Source organism: Malania oleifera, chromosome 7 (assembly GCF_029873635.1).
Source record: "Malania oleifera isolate guangnan ecotype guangnan chromosome 7, ASM2987363v1, whole genome shotgun sequence".
Lineage (NCBI taxonomy): Eukaryota > Viridiplantae > Streptophyta > Magnoliopsida > Santalales > Ximeniaceae > Malania > Malania oleifera.
In genome coordinates this window covers 34,495,760-34,517,664 of record NC_080423.1, presented here as the reverse complement: position 1 = coordinate 34,517,664, position 21,905 = coordinate 34,495,760, and the positions used below count along the sequence as shown (strand labels likewise).

Genomic DNA, 21,905 nt, shown 5'->3' with positions numbered 1-21,905 from the left:
ATGCGAATTCCATTCACATGGAAATCTTACTTTTGGGACAAAATTTCCCTAACTATTTTGGTCAGAAATGCCCCAATTATATAGTATTATTACATAGATATAATAAGTTATTGACTAAAGGGAACTTAATATCATTATGTTACAATAATATAATATAATGGCTAAATCCTAGAAACTATATTTTCCCTAATTATTTTCATTAATTAGATTATCAAGTGTTGAAGGTTTTTTAATTTATGACTGTTGAGAGTTTTAGGACATGGATTCGATGTACATATACTAAAGTGAATGAGTTGTATAACGTTACAAGATAAATTAAGAAATGAACATATTCAATGTAAGTTAGGCGTAACTCCTGTAAAGGATAAGGGAGAGGTGGCTCAAATAGTTTGGGCATCTCCAACATAAGCCAGATAGTGCCCCAATGAGGAGTGAGCTAATTGCTGTGAGGGGAGGTAGAAGTGGCCGAGGTAAACCTAAAATAACTTGGAATGAGATAGTAAGGATTTAAAGCCTTGAATTTGTCGAACTAAAGTGCCCATTATCATGTAAATTGGCAAAAAAGGATTCATGTAGTCGGTCCCACCTAGTGGTATTTCAGGCTTGGTTTGTTGCATGGTTTTAAATAACAGCCGCAAACGTTACGTAACGTGATTACATAACGGTTTTTTGGGTTCTCAATACCGTTGCACACCGCAAAATCAATGGGAAGAAAAATCACGCCCATAGTGGCCGTTACGAATTGCAACCGTTACGTAAAGGCCTATACGGCCATTATGTAACCACTACAGGACTGCTATGCCCAAAAAAAAAAAAATCGTTTTATTTTAAATTTTTCCTTCTCACTTTTGTTTTTTCCCACGTTTCATAAATCATTCTCCATATACAATGTGACGAGAGATAGAAATATTATTATGAGGATGATAATGATACAAAATGTACTACTTTTTTAAATACTCACAAAAGATGCATTAATCAACGATTTGAAAATACTAACTTGTTAGGAAAATATTTTATTTTGATAAAATTAGTAATTTTATATTTTTTATATATTTTTCAACGTCAACCTTCTTTTCTTTTCTAGTTGTTGAGTATTTGTATTATTTGTATAATCCTATGTCCTATGTGTCTAATAGAATTATGGAGTGTATACTTTTTTTTGTTTTATTAATTAATTTATCACACATAAGAATTTATCATGCATAAAAATAATGAGAAAGAATAAGTAAACACACATAATTTTTCTGTCAATGGTGGTTTAAAACAAACTTAAATTTCTTGCCCTTACCAAACAACCTTGTTAGTTGAACTAAAGGATCCAAAATACACTAAAACCCTTTCTAAGAAGGGTTAAAAGCTTACAACATGCAAATATGTTAATATGCACAAGGTTGTGTGTGCTTGAAAAAAATTCACGGCCATTACACCCACTTCCCGTTATGTAACATCCGCTACTCCTACTTCCCGTTACACCCATTACTGTTACGTTACGCTACCCACTATCGCGATTTAGAACCATGGTTTGTTGTTATTTGCTGTATAAAATTTATAAACATGCCAAGTGTATAATGGTAACAAGATTCCCATGTTAAAGCAAACACTAACAAGGCTGTACATTTGTGAAATCTCACAACACAAACCGAACAAAAAAGTTAGAATGGCACTTTACCTAAAAGTCTAATCAATTAGGTTGTGGACCACTAATGTGTATCAAGCTTTAACACTCCACTACAGATGCAGCTTGATAGCACGTGGAGTGATAAACAAATGATAACTAACACCCATTACAGGGAATACAATAGTTTTTTAAACATCACACAATAAATACAAGAAACAAGGCTAGAATCTAGGACTTCCTATAACCAGCTCTACCATTTTGAATGCCACTTTACCTAAAAGCTAAACTTGTTAGGTTGTGGCCTACAATGTACAAGCTTTAACAAAACAAACTATCATACAGCAGACATCCCATTACCAAAAATGTCATTCCCAAAAATGAAATTCTAGAAATATTTTTTATGATGTGAACTAGACATCCCCTTGGTGATTCATGAGCTAAAGTTTTATCTTATCATCTTTGTTGCTCACTTTAAATCACAATCAGCACTGATTGTTCACGACTTCTTCATCATTAAATCATCCCTCCATAATCCAATCTCACCCCACCCCACCCCCGCACGAAATAAAACTTAGTGTTAGGGAGTGACAACGTAATGGGAAAAAGGGGGGAGAGATACTGCTATAATTGTATTCTCCAGGGATTTAGAATGAATATATGATTATTTGTGTTAATGTTTGTATGGTTATTCTCTTGGATTTGAATAATATAAGTAGTCCTTTCCATTATGGTGTTTTGTTGCCTTGGATTGTGATATACCTGATTGTTGTAGCCTTACTTCGTGTATGTGAATATATTGCTCGTGTGATATCATATTGTTCCTTGTTTCTCTTCAGTATTGAAACTCACCTGGTACTCGTGCTTGCAAGCTTGAACGTGTGAGATTTGGCTGACTCGTCGAGGGAGAGCTCTCAACGAGTGCCGCACGACCCTTACTTGAATCCCATTTTGGGGGTCCATGATAGTTGGTATTAGAGAGTGAGTGCGAGCACCATGAGTGGTAACATGAGAAACAAGTCTGGAAAAGTAGAGTGCATTGAGGCGCTTGAGACAAAACTTGTAACCTTGGAGACAACATGCTGTGAACTCCAAGGGTTGGTGGCAACATTGATAAAGGAGAAAGGCGTGCCAACAGAGCTTGAGGCCTGCTGAAGAAAACCCTAGAGGAAATCTCTATGGGGTATCAAAATTTGAGGAGAGACTTGAGGAACTTGAAAAATTCATTCCACATGTAAAATCCCTGGAGAAAAGGCTAATAGAGCTTGAGGCCTTTCAGAGGAGTATCGAGCAGTTGGAAGCCTTTGAGAGTAGGCTGGAACATATTGAGGGCATATTGCCATCTCTTTCATCCCAACGGGGAGAGCCAATAAAGCTTAAGGCCTCCTTACGGGAGCTGACGGATAATTTTCATTTCCTTGCAGAAGATGTTAAGGTGTCCATCATTGCTTTGAAGGAAGATTTGAAGGAGATGGGCAATGTCCGGAGTGTTGTGGACTAGGTTCAGATGGATTTACAAGAGATGACGATGAAAGTGAATGCAATGGCGCAGATAGCCCGAAGGCCAATTGCGGAACCAAGTGAAGGTTTTCGATTAAAGGTACCGAAACCTAAAAGTTTTGGGGGTACGCAAGATGCAAAGGAACTGGATAATTTTTTCTTTGATATGGAGAACTACTTCGTGTGCTCACGAGTTGATCTAGAAACGGACCGGGTAAATAAGGCAACTGTATACCTTGTTGGGGATGCTAAATTGTGGTGGAGAACTAAATGGAATGATATTCAGCACAATAAGTGATATTAACACTTGGGAGGGGTTGAAACGGGCGTTAAAGACCCAAGTCTACCCAAAAAAATGTAGAGTGCATAGCACGGTGCAAAGTAATGGAATTGCAATAGATTGGCTTAATAAGGAGTTATGTACGAGAATATCAGGCCTTGATGTTGGACATCATAAATATGACCGAATCAGATAGGCTATTTCATTTTCTCCGAGGTTTGAAGACAAAGACATGGCCGAGGAATGAACTGCGCCAGCAAGGTGTTAATAATCTCTCTTCCACCCTCTCCGTTGCTGAACGGTTGGATCATTTTTCAGACAGTTCTGGGAAGTGAAATTTCCCCATGTCTGCCAATAATGATTCCAGACCCAATAAAGTGTATAAGCCCACAAATGGAGGAAGGGACAGGGAGATAAATAGTTCTTGGAAAGATAAAAGAGCACCCATGACTAGGGAGTGTAGGGGCGGATGAACAAGTGGTGGGGAGCGTCGGTTGCCGATCTCATGTTTCCTTTGCATGGGACCGCATCGAGTGGCGAAGTGCCTTGAACAAAAGGCTTTGAATGCTCTAAAGGCCCTTCAAGGGGAAACCGAAACCCCGACAACAACCCTAGAAGAAAAACAGAATATGGTAGAAGCATTGAGATTTTTGGGGGCATTAGAGCGTCAAGTAATTACCAACAAGTCTCAGGAGAAGGGCTTAATGTACGTTGATCTACTTTTGAATGGAAAGAAAATCAAGGCCATGATTGATACAAGGGTCACACATAATTTCAATACTGATTCAAAAGCCCAACGGTTAGAATTATAAGTAGACAAGGATGTGGGGAAGTTGAAAGTAGTGAATTCTCAAGCGTTAACCACGGTGGGAGTGGCACCTAAAGTAGCCTGCCAAATGGGGTCGTGGTCTGGAACAATTGATTTCACCGTAGCACCTTTCAATGACTTTGATGTGGTATTGGGGATGGATTTTCTTAAAGTGACACGCTCAATGCCGATCCCAGTTGCGGATTGTCTTATGATAATGGGAGATACACCTTGTGCGGTTCCCACAGCCTACAACACTTTTGATGAGAGGAAGTTGCTTTCAACCCTCCAATTCAAGAAGGGAGTGAAAAGAGGAGAACCTTCTTTCGTGGTTCTACCAATAGCTTCAGAAAATGAAGAAATAGGCGAATATCCAGTTAAAATTAAGGAAGTTTTAGAAGAGTTCAAGGGGGTAATCCCAGAACAGCTACCCAGGGTTTACCAACTCGACGACAGATTGACCACGAAATTGAGCTTTTGCCGGGGGTAAAACCGCCAGCACGTGCCCCTTATCGAATGGCACCCCCTGAGTTAGCTGAACTTAGAAGGCAACTAAATGATCTAATTACAGCAAGATTCATCCACCCATCAAAAAGCACCTTTTGGGGCCTCAGTGTTATTCCAGAAGAAACAAGATGGAAGTTTGCGTTTGTGTATAGATTATCAAGCTCTTAATAAGGTGACGGTTCGCAACAAGCATCTCATTCCGTTGATTGCCAATATTTTTGACCAGTTAAGTATAACTAAATATTTCACTAAATTGGACTTGAGATCGGGATATCATCAAGTGCACATTGTAGAGGGAGATGAACCTAAGACCACTTGTGTCATCCGGTACGGAGCATTTGAATTCCTTATCATGCCTTTTGGGTTAACAAATGCACCCGCTACCTTTTGTTCTTTAATTAATCAAGTTTTTCGGGACTACCTTGATCAATTTGTAGTCGTTTACCTTGATGAAATAATGGTTTTCAGCGCATCCTTAGCAGAACATAAAGATCACCTTCGACAGGTTTTTCAAAAACTATGAGAAAATCAATTATATGTAAAAGGGGAGAAGTGTGCTTTCGCTCAAAAGCGTATTAAATTCTTGGGGCATATCATTGAAGAGAGCCAGATACGAATGGATTCAACAAAAGTACAAACCATTAATGAATGGCGAGCACCTACATCCGTTAGAGAACTACGATCCTTCTTGGGGTTAGCCAACAACTATCAAAAGTTTATAGAGGGGTACTCTAGAAGAGTTGTATCGTTAACAAATTTACTAAGGAAAGCAGTACCATGGGGGCGGTCAGAAGAGTGTCAAATAGCATTTATTGAATTAAAGGAAAAGATTGTAGGAGATCATATACTAATCCTTCCTGATGTGACAAAGTCATTTGAAGTACAAGCAGACGTCTCAGACTTTGCATTAGGGGGAGTTCTTTTGCAAGAAGGGCATCCAGTTGCTTGTGAAAGTAGAAAATTAACAAGTGCCGAACGGAACTTTACAGCGCAGGAAAAGGAGCTTCTCGCTGTGGTACACTATCTCTAGGTTTGGAGGCACTATCTTTTGGGGTCCAAATTAGTGGTAAAAACCGATAAAGTGGCAGTTACTCACTTCTTGTCACAACTAGGACTAACTTCAAAACAAACCCATTGGCAAGAGAAGCTAGCTGAATTTAATTTTGATTTTGAATACAAAGCAGGGAAGACGAATGAAGTGGCCGATGCTTTAAACAGAAAAACCGAATTCGCAGCATTGAAACTCCTAAGTCATTTATCAACTAGTAGGGTGGCATTACCTTTGAAAGATCTTATCAGAGAACATTTAAGTACAGACCAGCAGGCGTAGACATTGAGCAAACTGATAGAAGAAGGGAAGATATGACAATTCTGGGTAGAAGATGGGTTGATAATGACTAAAGGCAGGAGAGTCTACGTGCCCAAAGCTAGAAACTTAAGGAAAACCTTACTAAAAGAGTGTCATGATACATTGTGGGCTGGTCATCCCAGATGGCGAAGAACTCATGCATTGATTACATAGGGATACCATTGGCCGAATATGCAAGACGATGTGATGAGTTATACCAAAATTTGCTTGATTTGTCAACAAGACAAGGTAGAAAGAAAGAAGACCTCAGGTTTGTGGAGCCATTGCTAGTTCCTGCAAGGCCATGGGAGAGTGTCTCTTTGGATTTCATTTCCTCATTGCCAAAAGTAGAGGAGTACGACATGATTCTGGTGGTGATTGATCGCTTTTCAAAGTAAGCAACTTTCGTACCAATCTCGAAGCCATGTTCAGCAAAGAAGACAACTAAGCTATTCTTCAAGCATGTGATGAAATATTGGGGTGTTCCAGAAAGCCTAATCAGTGATAGGGATGTTAGATTCACTGGGGAATTTTAGGGTGAACTCTTTCGCTTGATGGGTTCAAACCATAATCTGTCCACCAACTACCACCCATAGACAGATGGTCAAACCAAACGTTTTAATGGGATGCTGGAAGAATACTTGTGACATTTTGTTAACTCAAATCAGAAGAATTGGGTTCCTTTACTGGACACAACACAATTTTGTTTTAACTCTATGAAATCTTTTGCGACTAATAAAAGCCCTTTTGAGATTGTGACAGGTCAACAATCGACTCTCTCGCACACTCTGGATGGTCCATACAAAGGAAATTGCTCGCAAGCATACCAATTCACAAAGAATCGGTTGCAAAACATCGAAGTCACTCGAGCTCAGTTAGAAAAAGCACCGAAGCACATGAAGAAATGGGCTGACAAAGGGAGACTTCCACAACAATTTGAAACTGGAGATCCAATTCTTGTAGAAGTACCGCCAGAGACATTTTCATTTCTTCACGGCAAAGATAAAAGGCTTTTACGCTGTTACGAAGGGCCAATCAAAGTGATCGAGAAGGTGGGGCATGCATCTTATCGGCTTGAACAACCAAAGTGGATGAAGAGCCACAGACGACCAATCCATCCCATGTTTTATGTAAGTAACCTAAAGTCATTCCACACAGATAAAGCAGATCCGCACCGACAAAAGATAAGGAGATCAACAATTTCCAGAAGGCAGCCTGTAAACAAAGATGTTCAGGAGATCATTGCAGACAAAGTCGTCAATGCAGAAGGTCGTCAATAGCAACAATATCTGGTTCAGTGGATGGGGCTAGGAGAAGAAGATAACAGTTGGGAAAAGGTAGAAAACCTTCAGCATGCCATACAAAAGATTGAAGATTTAAGAAATTCGAAGACAACGACATCAGCTTCAACATTAGTAGAGTGAGGAGGCCTTCTACAACACATCGACGAGGACGTCGATAAAATGTGTGGGGGAGGTTGTTAGGGAGTGACAATATAATGGGAAAAAAGGGGAGAGAGATACTGCTATAATTGTATTCTCCAGGGATTTAGAATGAATATATGATTATTTCTGTTAACATTTGTATGGTTATTCTCTTTGATTTGAATAATACAAATAGTCCTTTTCATTATGGTGTTTTGTTGCCTTGGATTGTGATATACCTGATTGTTGTAGCCTTATTTCGTGTATGTGAATATATTGTTTGGGTGATATCATATTGTTCCTTGTTTCTCTTCAGTATTGAAACTCACCTGGTGCTTGTGCTTGCATCTTGAACGTGTGAGATTTGGCTGACTCATCGGGGGAGAGCTCTCAACGAGTGCCGCACGACCCTTACTTGAGTCCCATTTTGGGGGTCCGTGACACCTAGCTTTGTCATCTCAAAAATCCCAACCAATTGATTATTGTTCAAGAACCTTTCACACTCCGATATTTATTTTTTTCTCATGAAATTAAGGCATCATAACCATATTTTCTTTTCTAATCTGCAACCCAAAAAACCTACAAACTACAACCTTCTCAAACCCTATTAAAAACAACCTAACCAATTGTGAACAACCTATTCTTTATTGACTTAAGGGTTGTCCTGCATCATGATTTAACATCTTCAAAGTTAATGACCATGTATAAGCTACTTTAACAAGGGATACCCATCCAACAGGTGACTATAACAGTCAGAGTGAAAAGGTGATTGATCACTGTGACGTGTTCAAAAGGATAAATGTCAATGCATGCAGAGTAAGCTTCCTAGCCACATCAAGATGTATAATGTTATAAATATGGATCATCTGTTTGCCGATTATGGAAACCCTTTCGTGAGTATAGCTTCAACTCAACGAGCAATTTGCAAGATTTTTCTCATCTGGAGAGACTAATGCACAAGTCAAGAGATTATGTGATCTTTGATGAGCTTTGAGCCAACTTTTAGTCTTGAATCTAGTTAATGGTTAGATTTAAGTTCTTTTCAGACATATTATGGTTATTAGACTTTTAAAAGTCAACATGACACATTTACAGCCCTTGGATTAATTCTCAGGGAAAAACTATGGCGGTATCTCCACTAGGGCAACCACAAATCTTTTGAGAGTTGTTCCAACTCAAAGTTGCATTATGGCAAATTCTTAATGAAGCAATGACACTTCCTGCTTGGCAAAGCAAACTTTTTCTTTTGAGGATTGAAATGTCAATGGAAGCACCACAAGCACTTCCCCACCAAGGAAATGTATTACCTTGACCCAGATCTCCCTCCCGTTTCGATCTACTCACAGTCGCCCAGCTAACAAGATGATTTTTATCATGTCCCAGACCTCCCTCCCCGTTGGATCTACTCACGGACACGCAGCTCACAAGATGATCTTTATCACATTCACCAACTCCAAACCACAAGAAGTCCCTCATCAACTTCTCTATTTACGAGCCATTCATAGGAATTTAAGGGACAAGTAGTATTTGCTGTTAGTTTTTTTATTTATCGCTCTCGTATTTTCTCTTTCTTTTTTTTTGGAATTTTTTTGTTCTTTTTTGAGGATTTTGTGGTTCTCTCTAGGGTTGTAATCTCTTTGTTCTTCTTCCTTGATACATTTTCTATTATTATTAAAAAGAATTAATTAATAAACTTCAGTGAGCTGAAAAATAAAATTTTTCAGCCCATGATTTTTTTAATATAAAATAAACCAAATCACGCCATATCTTATCCATTTGTTGTTTCAATTACAAGACAAACCAAAAACCAACGGGACAAGTAATTGAGTAATGACTTTAAAAATATAAAATGTAGTGTATGATCTTACGATCTTACCACAATCCTACTATGATCCTACTGATGGCACTGATCCCATTGCAATCCTACCTTGCGGTTCTATATTGCATCATGATCATTTTGGTAAGTTAGAATCATAGGATAGCACAATCCTATTGTCTGGATCACAATTATAACAATCATGGATATTGTTGAATAGCTTCAAAATTATAAAGAAAGTTATAAGACGATCATATGTTATGTGATAAAAAATATTGGGCAACTAAGAAACAACATATCCACACACAAAAAAAAAAAAGTAATAGAAACAAGAATGTTAAGATGGATAAGTAGTGTAACTCTAAATGGTCATATGTCAAAAATGAAAAAAATCTATTGTAAAATGATATGGGCACTTGCAATGAAGAACACATCCTGCTCTAGCTAGCAAAGGTGATCCAGTTGATGGTAGATGACAGGGGGGGGGGGGGGGGTTCACAGACCCAGAATAAATTGGACCAAGGTAATAAACAAGAATTTGATAGCACTACAACTGTTTCAAGATATTGCCCCAAGTTGTGTCGAATGGCAAAGAGGGATTTTAAAAATTGCCATTTTTGTTGTTGTCAGTACCTTCTTGTTTTTGGACTATTTTGTTTGCATGATGACCATCTATCCTACAAAATTCATGGGTGAAAAACAAAAACTAGAGTTTGACTCAACTTTATGTATTCAATTTCAAAATCAAAATCACGTTATTTATAAGAGTGGTAAAAGAAGGTATAAAAGACCTCACCCCACCATCCGTACTACCAAACTTGATAAGTAAGTGATGTCGGTCCAAAAATTGTACCTGTTCAAAGTTGTGGATAACAACTAGTGACCTTAAGATAAAATGGAAATCAAAAGGATATACACGTCAACATATTCAAAGTTTCTTAAGTGAACACAAGATCATAAGAAATTGTAGAATCAAAACTTACAATCGTACCTTCCAAATAATCAAGTCAACGTAATCTTGAAAGTGGAAATAGAACAGCTTCCTCAAACATTGGACTCTCTGATAAAACAAGAAGCATAACAATTAAGAAAAGGAACTCCTCAATATTAATCAGGTAGAGAACTTTCAAAAGATTTGCATGGCTTGATTAAGATAAAGTTATTGACACACAATAACACTTAATATGCATTTGCTATGGGGTATAATGTTCAGAAGGAGAAGTAGAAACAACAATTCATATCCCAAATAGAACATATAATATCATTGGACATCTATTTATTTTCGATACAGCTATTAGTTGCCTAAGCCTTTCATCTATAAGTAATAAGATAATGTTTGGTGCACAAGAATCAGAATGAAAGAAGGGGAAAGCCATTCCATTTCTAGGTAAGTATGTGTCTAGTAACACTTGATACTACACGTGATCTTAGCTAAAAAGGCAATTTGGTTATGTTTTTCAGATATCTGACACAATGCAATCTGAACGTGTGCTCAGCATGATGTTTAGGAGCCTAGGTGGAGAATAGGCTTCATCAAAGAGGATTACAAATATCATCTCAATTCTAGACGGCAACTAAAATTATTTTTTTAATTCCAATTTTATCCTCCTATGCCCATTCAACAAATCAAAAGTATCATCCCTTTCCTACAACCACCAAAAACCAAATGGTTACCGAAGCCCTACAATAATCTATTCCAATAACCCCCATCCTCATCCTCAATTACTAAATGTCACGCAACAACTTGATAGCAATGACTATATTTTTCTTTTCTGCTCTATAGTGCCATTTGGAAGGCCAAAGTCCCAGTTAAGATTAAAGCTTTTATCTGGTTGGTTGCGCTTGATGGAATTAATACCAATTATTTGTTGCAGGTTAGAAGACCTTTGAAGGCTATGTCTCCAGACGTGTGTTCTCTGCTTTAATTGTTCACAATCGTCATCACATTTTTTCACTCATTGTGACTATGCATTTGGAATAATCTATTTGGTATTTTAGGCGAATCTTAGGTGAGTCTAAAACAGTGGAAAATTTTTTGGCAGACTTTTGCATGATTTGGCAGGAAAAGGGAAAGGACAGCGCTTTGGAAATTTGCTTTTTCTGCTGATTTTTTGGGGGTTGTGGATGGAGCATAATGTGCGCATTTTTCTAGGGAAGAAGTCAGCTCAGGTGCTGGTTTGAGAAAAGATACATTATTTGACTTCTCATTGGTGTGTGGGACAATGGAATTTTAACGGGTTGAGCTTTTCTGACATTCAGCTTGATTGGCATTATGTGAAGGAGTGTTAGTTTGTGATAATTTTTTTGTCTCGTGTTCTTTAGCCTGTAGGTTGTTCCTTAGTGTTTTCTATCTGGATTTTCCAGAATTTGTTAAGGAGATTTCTTATTCTCTTAGATTTATATTCTTAATATCTTATTCTATTAATGAATTCTTCTTTTATCATTAAAAATAGATAACTTGAAAGCATAGATATTCAATGTTTCCACCCCTAATGCACCAGACCATCAAACAAATAAGCCAATTTTTTGCATTATGCCTCTCTAAAAGTATATCCAACAAAGTGTCAAGATGTCTTGCAAAGGAAGATGGTAAAATAATTGTCCTACGAAAGAGAACAAAATAATTGGTTTTAATGTGGGTACGCAGGGGTATCCGGGTTCCACAAAACCCAAAAAAAGGTTTCCTTTCCTTATCACACCTCACTCTACCACTCCACACCCCTCAACCACCGCAGACTTCATCTTCCTTCTCTAAAGAGATTGAGAAATGGGTGTTCTAGGTTTTTATGATCACTTCTCATTTTCTTGGCTCACCTTATATTCAACATGAGCATGCCAGCATCAAATTAGGAACTGAAAAAATGTTCCATTTCAAGCTTAAAACCAACATGAGTAACAAAGTTTTGTCGTTGGAATGTTATGGTGGAGCTGAGGAGCATAACAAGAACAGCTTTGAGAATACCACCCCCACCCCCACCCCCACCACCCCCCCCGCGCGCGCACTGGTAAATTTTAATATTGTATTCTGTTGCTGTCTTCTAAAACGAAGTTGATGATGACAAGGATTAATGTCCCATATTCTAAAAACCAACATATTAGGCTTTGATGTTGCTGTCTATTTTTTTAGTTGATTTGCAGGGAGGGAAATAGGAAAGCGCTTGAGGGATAGGAAACTCCTCTCTGTATTTTTCAAGACATATGGATCAAGACCCTTGGCCCTTGCTTTACAACTCAATTCAGAGATGTGCGTCCTGCTTTAGATTTAATTGAGTCCATCTCTTTTAAATACCTCCTCTGCTGGTGTACCTGGTGGCACCCATTTGGTGCCTTATCGTGTTTGTTCTTTCCTTACCAAAACATCTGCCATCATTTTTATTTTTTTTATAGCAAAAGAAAATTTCATAGATAGGGAAAGAATTTACAAGAGGGAGAATGAGAAATCTTCCAATAAAAATTAGGGACAAACCAGAGGAAAATAAAAATAAAAATAAAATAAAAACAATGAAGAGAGAAAACCATCAAGCCAGCAAATTCCTCTAAAACTCTTTGTAAATCCAGAAAAATGGCACCCCTAAAAACTCCAAACCCGACACACCACAAAGAAGCCATGCACTGTATCTTTTCCCCCACCAGTACCCAGTTTAACTTCTTCCCAGAAAAATATCTGCATATTACACTCCAATCATAACCCCCATAAAAATGCAACTATAACACACTTCCACAAAGCTGCCCTATCCTCCTTCCAAAACCTGAAAAGGAGGTGTCTAACAAATCTTCCGCTGAAGAAGGGCAAGCCCAACTCTCATCCATGATACCGATAAGTTTATTCCAAGTCCTCCAAGCAAATTAGCAAATGCAAAAGCAGATGAGATGCTGTCTCGGAAGTCCTACAGCAGAGCACACGAGCATCTGGAGAGGGAGCCTTCAAAGGTCTCCCGATCTACATCAAGTTATTGGTATTAATTTTTTTAAGCACAAACAACCATGTAAAAGCCTTAATTTCTGGGGGAACTTTGACCTTCCAAATAATAGGATAGAGTGGAAAGGAAGAGTTGGAACAGGGTCAAGAATTCAAAGAAAGATTTGCAATAAAACACCCCCAACTAATCCAAAGATCATGAATGTAACTCACTACCTTAGGACAGGTTACAATTGTTCAATAAGGACAACAAGGATGACAGCTCAACCATCTCCCCGTCGTTCAAAGGTCTCTTGAAATTGAGATCCCAAGAAACCAAAAAACTACTAAAATTGCCTATAAAGAAAGAAATAGCTCTATTCATCTCAGAGCTCAATCTACAAAGACAAGGGAAGATGTGGAAAGAGAAGCATTCCCAACCCAAGGGTCCTTCCAAAAATGAATCCAAGAACCCCTCTCCACCTCAAATTTAGTGTGAGGAGTGAAAAGAGAATAAATTTAAGAAAAAGAACCTCCACAAACTCCCCAAAGAGCATCTCAAACTAGCATTAGTATCCCAACCATTCTCATCCAACCCAAACTTACTTCCTACAATTTTATACCAAAGGAAAGTATCTTCTAGGGGAAAATGCCACAACCATTAGCTAAAAGGACGATGTTCTTAGACACCAAATTACCAACATTGAGCCCCCTTCCTTTTTGGACCTACAAACCTCCACCCAGCTCATTAAATGGTCCCTACAACTCCCCACACCAGACCACACGAAATCTCATGATTCTCTCAAGCTTACTAGCAATTCCCACTAGAATCTTAAAAGCAGAAAAGAATTACAATGGAATGCTAGAGAGACAGACCTAAATAAAAGTTCCTCTATTCCCTATGTCGAATTTCTAGGGAATAAATTAGGAAATTCTATTTTTCAAAATCTGAAATTACTATTTCAGTTTCTAGTTCTAGGGAATAAATTAGGAAATTCTATTTTTCAAAATCTGAAATTACTATTTCAGTTTCTAGTAGTTTCAGTTTCCTGTTTTCTAGCCTAGAGATCTGCTGATTTGAATTTCTGATTTTGTGGTGATTTGATTTGCTGATTTTGTGGCCTTCCTAATTTGGTGGCCTTCCTCTACTATTTATCTTGTAATCGTGTCTCTTGAAATTCAATAAGAATGGTTATTCTTCTTCTAAAAAATCCTTCATGGTATCAGAGTTCATGCTCTTTTCTTCTGATGATGTCATATAAGTCGGCGATGACCCACGCCCAAAGAAATCCTACCAGCTCTGCTGATTACTATTCCCAGAATTCAGCCGTTTATCTCACGGTTACAAAACTCAATGGGCGTAAGAAACCATGGCATACGAAGGAGACGTGTTGGAAGCTTCATGGTAAACCAGCAAATCGGAAGCCAAAATCCAAATGTGACAGGCACGCCTACCAAGCCACTGCTGAAGAGGCTCAAGAGCCTTCACCAACTCGGATGCAGTCCCTTTTACCAAGAAGCAATTAGAGCACCTGTACAAATTGTTTCAATATCTAAAAACTGTCCTTACTCCGTCTTATTCTTCGGTACAAAACTCTCTTGCTACTGCGTTTTTAGGTGTTATTCCTAATTCTGTTCATTCTTGGATAATTGATTCTGGCACAACTGATCATATAACCGGTTGCTCCAAATTGTTCTCATCCTATAGTCTGTGTGCAGGCAATAAAAAGGTCAAACTTGCAGATGGTTCACTCTCGGTAATTGCCAGGATAGGAACTATCAAACTCACTTTGTTGTTAACTCTCCATAATGTGCTCCAAGTTCCAAATTTGTCTTGCAATTTGTTGTCCATCAATAAAATCACCTTTGATCATCAATGTCAAGCTAATTTCTATTCTTCTTATTGTGAGTTTCAGGAATTGACCACAGGGAGGATGATTGTCAGTGCTAAGGAAAAAGATGGACTCCATTAATTTGACGATGGACCTAACTCGAGTAAACAATGTCAAAGTACTTGCTTAAATTCTGTTTTTGTTTTCAAAGATAATGATATCATGTTATGGCATTATAGGTTAGGTCATCCTAGTTTTCAATATTTAAAATTCTTGTTTCCTAACTTATCGAAATAAAAGTCCATCTTCTTTTCAATGTGAAGTTTGTCAGCTTGCTAAACATCATCGTGCATCATTTTCTACCCAACCCTACAAACCAACTAAACCATTTACTGTCATTCATAGTGATATATGTCATGTAAAACATCTACGTATTGAGCAAAAAATGGTTTGCAACCTTTATTGATGATTACACGAGATTAAGTTGGGTTTATTTGATAAAGGAAAAATTTGAAATGGAAACAATTTTCAAAAAATTTGACACCATGGTACAAACACAATTTCAAAAAACTATTCAAATATTGCAGAGTGATAACAGTCGAGAATATTTCAAAAACATTTTGGGCCAATTTTTTCTTGAAAAATGAATTGTTCATCAAAGCTCTTGTGTCAACACTCCACAACAAAAATGGTTTGGCTGAAAGAAAAAACAAACACTTATTGGAAGTTGCTCGGGCATTGCTTTTTACCAATCAAGTACCTAAATATCTTTGAGGTGAAGCCTTTCTTACTCCTATATATCTCATAATTAGAACACCTAATAAGGTTTTAAGCTTTGAAACACCTTATGATGTTTTTCATAAGTTTTATCCAACAAATCGATTGTCTTCTTCTTTACCACTAAAAATATTTGGTTGTACCGCTTTTGTTCATATTCATAGTCATAATCAAGGAAAACTTGAACCACGAGCCACAAAATGTGTGTTTGTTGGTTATGCTCCCACTCAAAAGGGGTATAAATGTTTTGAACCCATTTCCAAAAAAAATGTTTGTTACCATTGATGTTAGAATCTTTGAATTACATCCCTATTTTATGCCTCATCTTTAGGGGGGAACCAAAACAAAGATTCGGTTGTGTTTCATGATTTTTTTTCCAAACTGAAGACTCACAAAATGATCCTTCTCCAACTTTGATTATTCAACCTGAAAACCCAAGCTTTATTATACCAAGAGAAAGTGAGTCGAGTTTTTTAGCTACTGAAAAGGCAGGTCTTCCTACAATGCCATCTCATGGTGTTCATGATCTTATAATGACTAACAAAGGAGAAACAAAAAAACACCACAACATTGGTACCATTTGACATTGTCCACTCGCGACAAAAGACAACTCGAAAGAAAGGGTCTTCCAATCATTTACACTGTCCAGAATTCGTAAACCCTCCAAGTAATGTCCTCACTAAGCCTTTACCTCATGTTTAGTCCATTTCAACTTCAAGTTCTGAGTCCTCTAGTTCTGAACCTCAGTCTGGTTTCAATCCCGAGTTCGATGATTTTGAATTTCCCATTGCTGTCCAAAAGGGTGTAAGGTATTGCACCCAACATCCATTGTCCAATTATGTGTCATATGAAAATCTATCACCTGTTTTTCGTGCTTTTACCTCACAATTGTCTTGTATAGAGATTCCTAATACTATGCAAGATGCTCTAAAAATTCCTGAGTAGAAGGAGGCTATCTTCGAGGAGATGAAAGCTCTTGTAAAAAATGGCACATGGGAGTTAGTTGATACCAAGAGGAAAGACAATTGTAGGGTGCAAATGGGTGTTTACAGTCAAGTAAAAATCTGATGGTTCTCTAGAACAGTATGAAGCTCGATTGGTCACAAGGGATTCACTCAGACCTAAGGCATTGATTACTTAGAAACATTCGCCCCAGTCGCAAAGCTAAACTCTGTAAGAGTTCTTTTGTTACTTGCAGCTAATTGTGATTGGCCTTTGCAACAGTTGGACGTAAAAAATGCATTTCTTAATGGAGACCTGGAGGAAGAAGTGTACATGGATGCACCTCCAAGATTTGGTGAAAAGTTTGGCACAAAGGTGTGTAAACTAAAGAAGTCCTTATATGGGTTAAAACAGTCACCAAAAGACTGGTTTGAGAAATTCACTCAATTTGTTAAAAGTCAGGGGTATACTCAGGGGCAAGGTGATCATACCATGTTTATAAGACATTCACATGATGGGAAGATAGCGATACTGATTGTGTATGTAGAAGATATAATTCTCACTAGAGATGACATACTTGAGATGAACTGATTGAAGACTTCCCTCCCATCAATATTTGAGATCAAGGACTTAGGATCTTAGAGGTATTTCCTTGGAATGGAGGGTTGCTCGGTCGAAGAAAGGGATTGTTGTCTCCCAACGGAAGTATGTCCTTGACCTCCTTAAGGAGACTAGGATGAGCGGTTGTAGGCCAATAGACACTCCAATAGATCCCAATCAGAAACTTGGAGATGACAAGGAAGGTGAATCAGTGAATACAACTCAGTATCAAAAGTTGGTGGGAAAGTGAATTTACTTATCACATACACGGCCCAATATTGCTTTTGCTGTGATTTTAAGCCAGTTTATGCATTCACCCTACAAGAAACATCTTGAAGCAGTATATTAGATTCTCAGATACTTGAAAAGTACACCAAGCAAGGGTTTACTCTTCCAGAAGACCACACAGCAAAACATAGAAGCATACATTGATGCAGATTGAGCAGGCTCAGTCATTGACATGAGATCCATCTCAGGATACTGTACTAATGTCTGGGGAAATATGGTCGCATGGCGAAGCAAGAAACAGAATGTGGTTGCAAGGAGCAGTGTCGAGGCAAAATATAGGGCTATGGCTAACAAAGTTTGTGAGATGCTATGGCCAAAGAGAATTCTTGAAGAGCTTCGAATGCTGGTGAACATGCCAATGAAGTTTTATTGTGACAACAAAGCTGCCATAACTATTGCTCCAAATCCAGTACAACATGACCGCACGAAGCATGTAGAGATTGTTAGACACTTCATAAAAGAGAAGATTGATCGTGGTTCTATTTGCATGCCTTTTGTTCCTACTACTCAACAAATAGCTGATATCTTCACCAAAGGACTTTTCAGACGTAGTTTTGAGCTCTTTCTAAGCAAGTTGGGCATGATAGATATCTACGCCCCAACTTGAGGGGGGGTTTCGGATTTCTAGGGAATAAATTAGGAAATTCTATTTTTTTAAATCTGAAATTACTATTTCAGTTTCTAGTAGTTTCAGTTTCCTGTTTTCTAGCCTAGAGATCTACTTATTTGAATTGCTGATTTTGTGATGATTTGATTAGCTGATTTTGTGGCCTTCCTCTACTATTTATCTTGTAATCTTGTCTCTTGAAATTCAATGAGAATGGTTATTCTTCTTATAAAAAATCCTTCACCCTAAAGAGAAAAGAGCCCCCTTCCAACCATCTAATCTCTTCATCACCCTTTAAACTACTAGATTCCAAAAATCTGGAGCTCTAGGACTCCCTTGCAAAGGGACCGCTAAATAAGCCAAAGGCTAGCCCAATAATCCACACCCCACATCAATAGCCCATTCACTAGCTCGCTCAGCAGGTACATTTAAGGCTGCTAAACCATTCTTCCCTATATTTATTTTGAGCCCAGACACCCTCTCGAAGACTTGGAGGAACACCAATATTCTCTTAAAAGATGGGCTATTATCATCTAGGATGAAGATGGTATCGTTAACAAAATGAAGATAAGAAACCGCCACTCCTTCTATCCTCACTTCTAACCCTTTCACCAACCCCCTCTCCTCTGCCCTATCTACCATCCTGCTTAAAGCATCAGCTACAAGGATCAATAGGAAGGTAGATAAAGGGTCCCCCTGTCTAATAGCCCTCAAAGCACTAAACCAAGATTTGGTTTCACCATTCACAATCACTGAAAACATCTACCATTTTAAATCAAAACTCTTCTCTTCTATCAATCAATACAAGGATTTCTTCACTAAAAAATTTTCAGCACATGTCAAAAAGTGGACATCTAAGAAAACATTTGCCATGGAAAATATTTTCTGCGAGATGTAATTTTAGGATACCGCGATGAATTATAAATATATAAATGCATCTACTCTGCTTTAAATTTCATAAAGATGATAAAATTATTGTTTAACGTGATGTATTTTATCCTCTTTTAAGTGTGTTCTTGTTTTAGCATGGGCTAGAAAATATTTTGGAAGAAAAAGGACATAAGAAAAGTTGCTGGAAGAACGTTTTTTTTTTTTTTTTTTTTACAAAGTCTATTTTTTAGTGTGAGAAAGTTACTCGTTCAAACAAAAGAAATAGGAGGCAAAAGTGATTATGAATCTTTTTATGTCAGCATATCCCTGGAATAGCTAACCTGTGTTCGTGTAGTAAATGTTATGGTAAAAGACATTGACCTCCTTTGAGATTTTTCAAAAACATACAGACCTTCTCAAGGTTTGGCAAAAAGATGTAGACCTCCTTTTGAGGTTTCAAAAACTTCACACACCTCCCTCGACATTTGATTCTTGGGCACTTATGCCCCTCCATGGCTTTTCTTCTAGCAAATATAGGAGGCCCGTGTCTTTTTGCCAAACTAGAGTCCGAGATTTTTAAAACCTAGACTTGCGTCTTTTTGTTAAATTTCAAGGAAGGTTTGTTTTTTGAAACCTCAAGAGAGGTTCACCTTTTTTGCAAACCACACGAGAGGTCATTGTCTTTTAACTTAAACACTATTAACTGTAAAACAAAGAATAACTATTTGCCCACCATTGGGAATCAAGGAGTGTATCATAGACCATAGAGAAACCAAGCCCCATATATTCAAAGCTCATTTTGATTAACAAAGCCCATAAAAATCTAAACCCTAGCTACCAACAAAACCTAGGTAAACTTGGAAGTTATTCACTTAATTGAAATTCAAGATAAGCCTTTTATGTTATTACTAGTAAGTCTAACGATATTCAGTGTACCTCACTAATAGCATGGAAAGGCAGAGAAGTTCGAAAGAAAGCACTTCACTAAAAACATAAGTGAGGGCCACAATCTTTAAAAGAAAGAAGCTGCATTTACCTAGTAGCTTAAAGGACAGATGGGTAGATATTCACTCTGATCTGTCAGACAAATGGTTGGGTCAGCAGCTTCATGATTATGTAATGATTCTAGGATATGGGATTATCTCTCAAGGAATGAAATTGCATAAATTAGTTCAGCCTAGTTACGATACAAGAAATGAACAATTAATAAAATTAGGTAAACCATACCCCAGACAAATAGAAGTTATGAGAACCCAGAAAATCAATGCATGCATAAGCTTCATGGGTGTACAAGTTTCCAAACACATAAATAGTCAGTAATCAGGAGAAAGACAAGCAGGAACTAGAACAAGAAATAAAGCTCAAGCAGAAGATATACAGGTTACCATGACTCAAAGTAACACTTGGTGACACAAATGGAAGTTATGTTAGACATGCATATAGAAGTACAACATAATAGTTATAGTAGATATACTATACTAGAATAACAGTCAATTTTTGTCCACAAAATGTCATGCGACGAAAACCTAGTCCCTGAATTTTTCCACAAGATCATTGTCTAAGGTGACATTGGAACACCCATCCTTTAGAAATGGATGAAGATCACTGAATTGGGCTCTCCATGATCTTGACAGGGGTGATTGGAGATCATCAAATGTAGGAGCACTCAGATGCAGCCTAAGATTGTGATCCCAATACCTCCATCAACATCAACATCAACATTTAATCTTGGAGTCTTAACCTAGCTACATACAAGAAACCTCCTAAAAGATAAACAAGCAGATCATTCCTGGAAAAGGACAGCAAAAAACAACTTGATAAGTTCACATTAAAGTTACCAAGCTACCAAAATATGTGACCTGTGCAGTGTAACAACAACAATACCTCAAGTCCCACTATAGTAGGTTGGATGTGATTCAAGTAGGATAAGACCATGAATTTCTCAAGCAGTCAGATGAAATGCAGAGAAACAGAATTAAAAACAATTTTCAGGATATAAAGTATTTTTCTTGTTTCAGTCAATACACAAATAACCTCTTCCATTACGCACAGAATGAGAGAATCTAGAAATTTTGAAAATTGGTAAAAAGTCCAGTAACCAACCAGGATTGGGTCTGTTTCTGCACTCCATATTTCTTGGAATATGAATGAAAGTAAGCGCTGTTTAATGCCACTTAAGAATGAACCGTCTGAAATAAGCTGATTATGATGCACATTGCCATCAACACGATTCACAGGCAACTGATTTGTGGGCAACAGATTTACTGCCGTCACCTGCAATCAATAACAAAATAATAAATGAAAAGTTCCTGGCTAGACACAAGAAAGCCCTTATTCACCTAACTGTAGCAGTAAAATAATAAGCGCAACAAATAATATAAAGTAAGTCATTTTGCGCTGCTCTTTTATTCATAAACAGGATGCTCAGCCAATAAAAGGCAGAACTTTTTCTAAATATAAAGGTTTGGCATGTTTATCAAAAGAGGTTGTTCAAAATCCTTTGGGTCTTTGGACAAACCCAGCATTCCCCAAAATAATTAAATAGCTAGTTCTAAATCCTTTGGGTGAAGTCACACTATTAAAAAAAGATGCAGAGCAGTTTCGGAGCAATTAAACGAAGCACACATACGTCTGAAGAGAGAGCCTTTAATGGTCTTCTAATCTGTAACAAGTTATTGGTGTTGATACTATTAAGCACAACCAGTCAGAGAAAAAGCTGTGACTTTAGGGGGAACTTTGGCCTTCCAGATAGTTTTATAGAGAGGAAAAGAAAAACTAGAGCTAGTCAAGAAC

The 21,905-nt window shown here is 37.7% G+C and overlaps 1 protein-coding gene across 3 annotated transcripts in view; it reads right to left on the bottom strand.

Annotated features, from left to right (window-relative positions):
- LOC131160462 (light-mediated development protein DET1) overlaps nt 1–21,905 on the bottom strand; it is a 104,171-nt gene that overhangs the window by 52,480 nt on the left and 29,786 nt on the right. For all 3 annotated transcript variants that reach the window (XM_058116166.1, XM_058116167.1, XM_058116168.1), the window contains 3 exons: nt 21,216–21,386; nt 10,290–10,358; nt 10,095–10,151 (listed from right to left, as the gene is read on the bottom strand). In XM_058116166.1, the coding sequence (XP_057972149.1) occupies nt 10,095–10,151; nt 10,290–10,358; nt 21,216–21,386 (297 nt within the window). The remainder of the gene's footprint in view (nt 1–10,094; nt 10,152–10,289; nt 10,359–21,215; nt 21,387–21,905) is intronic.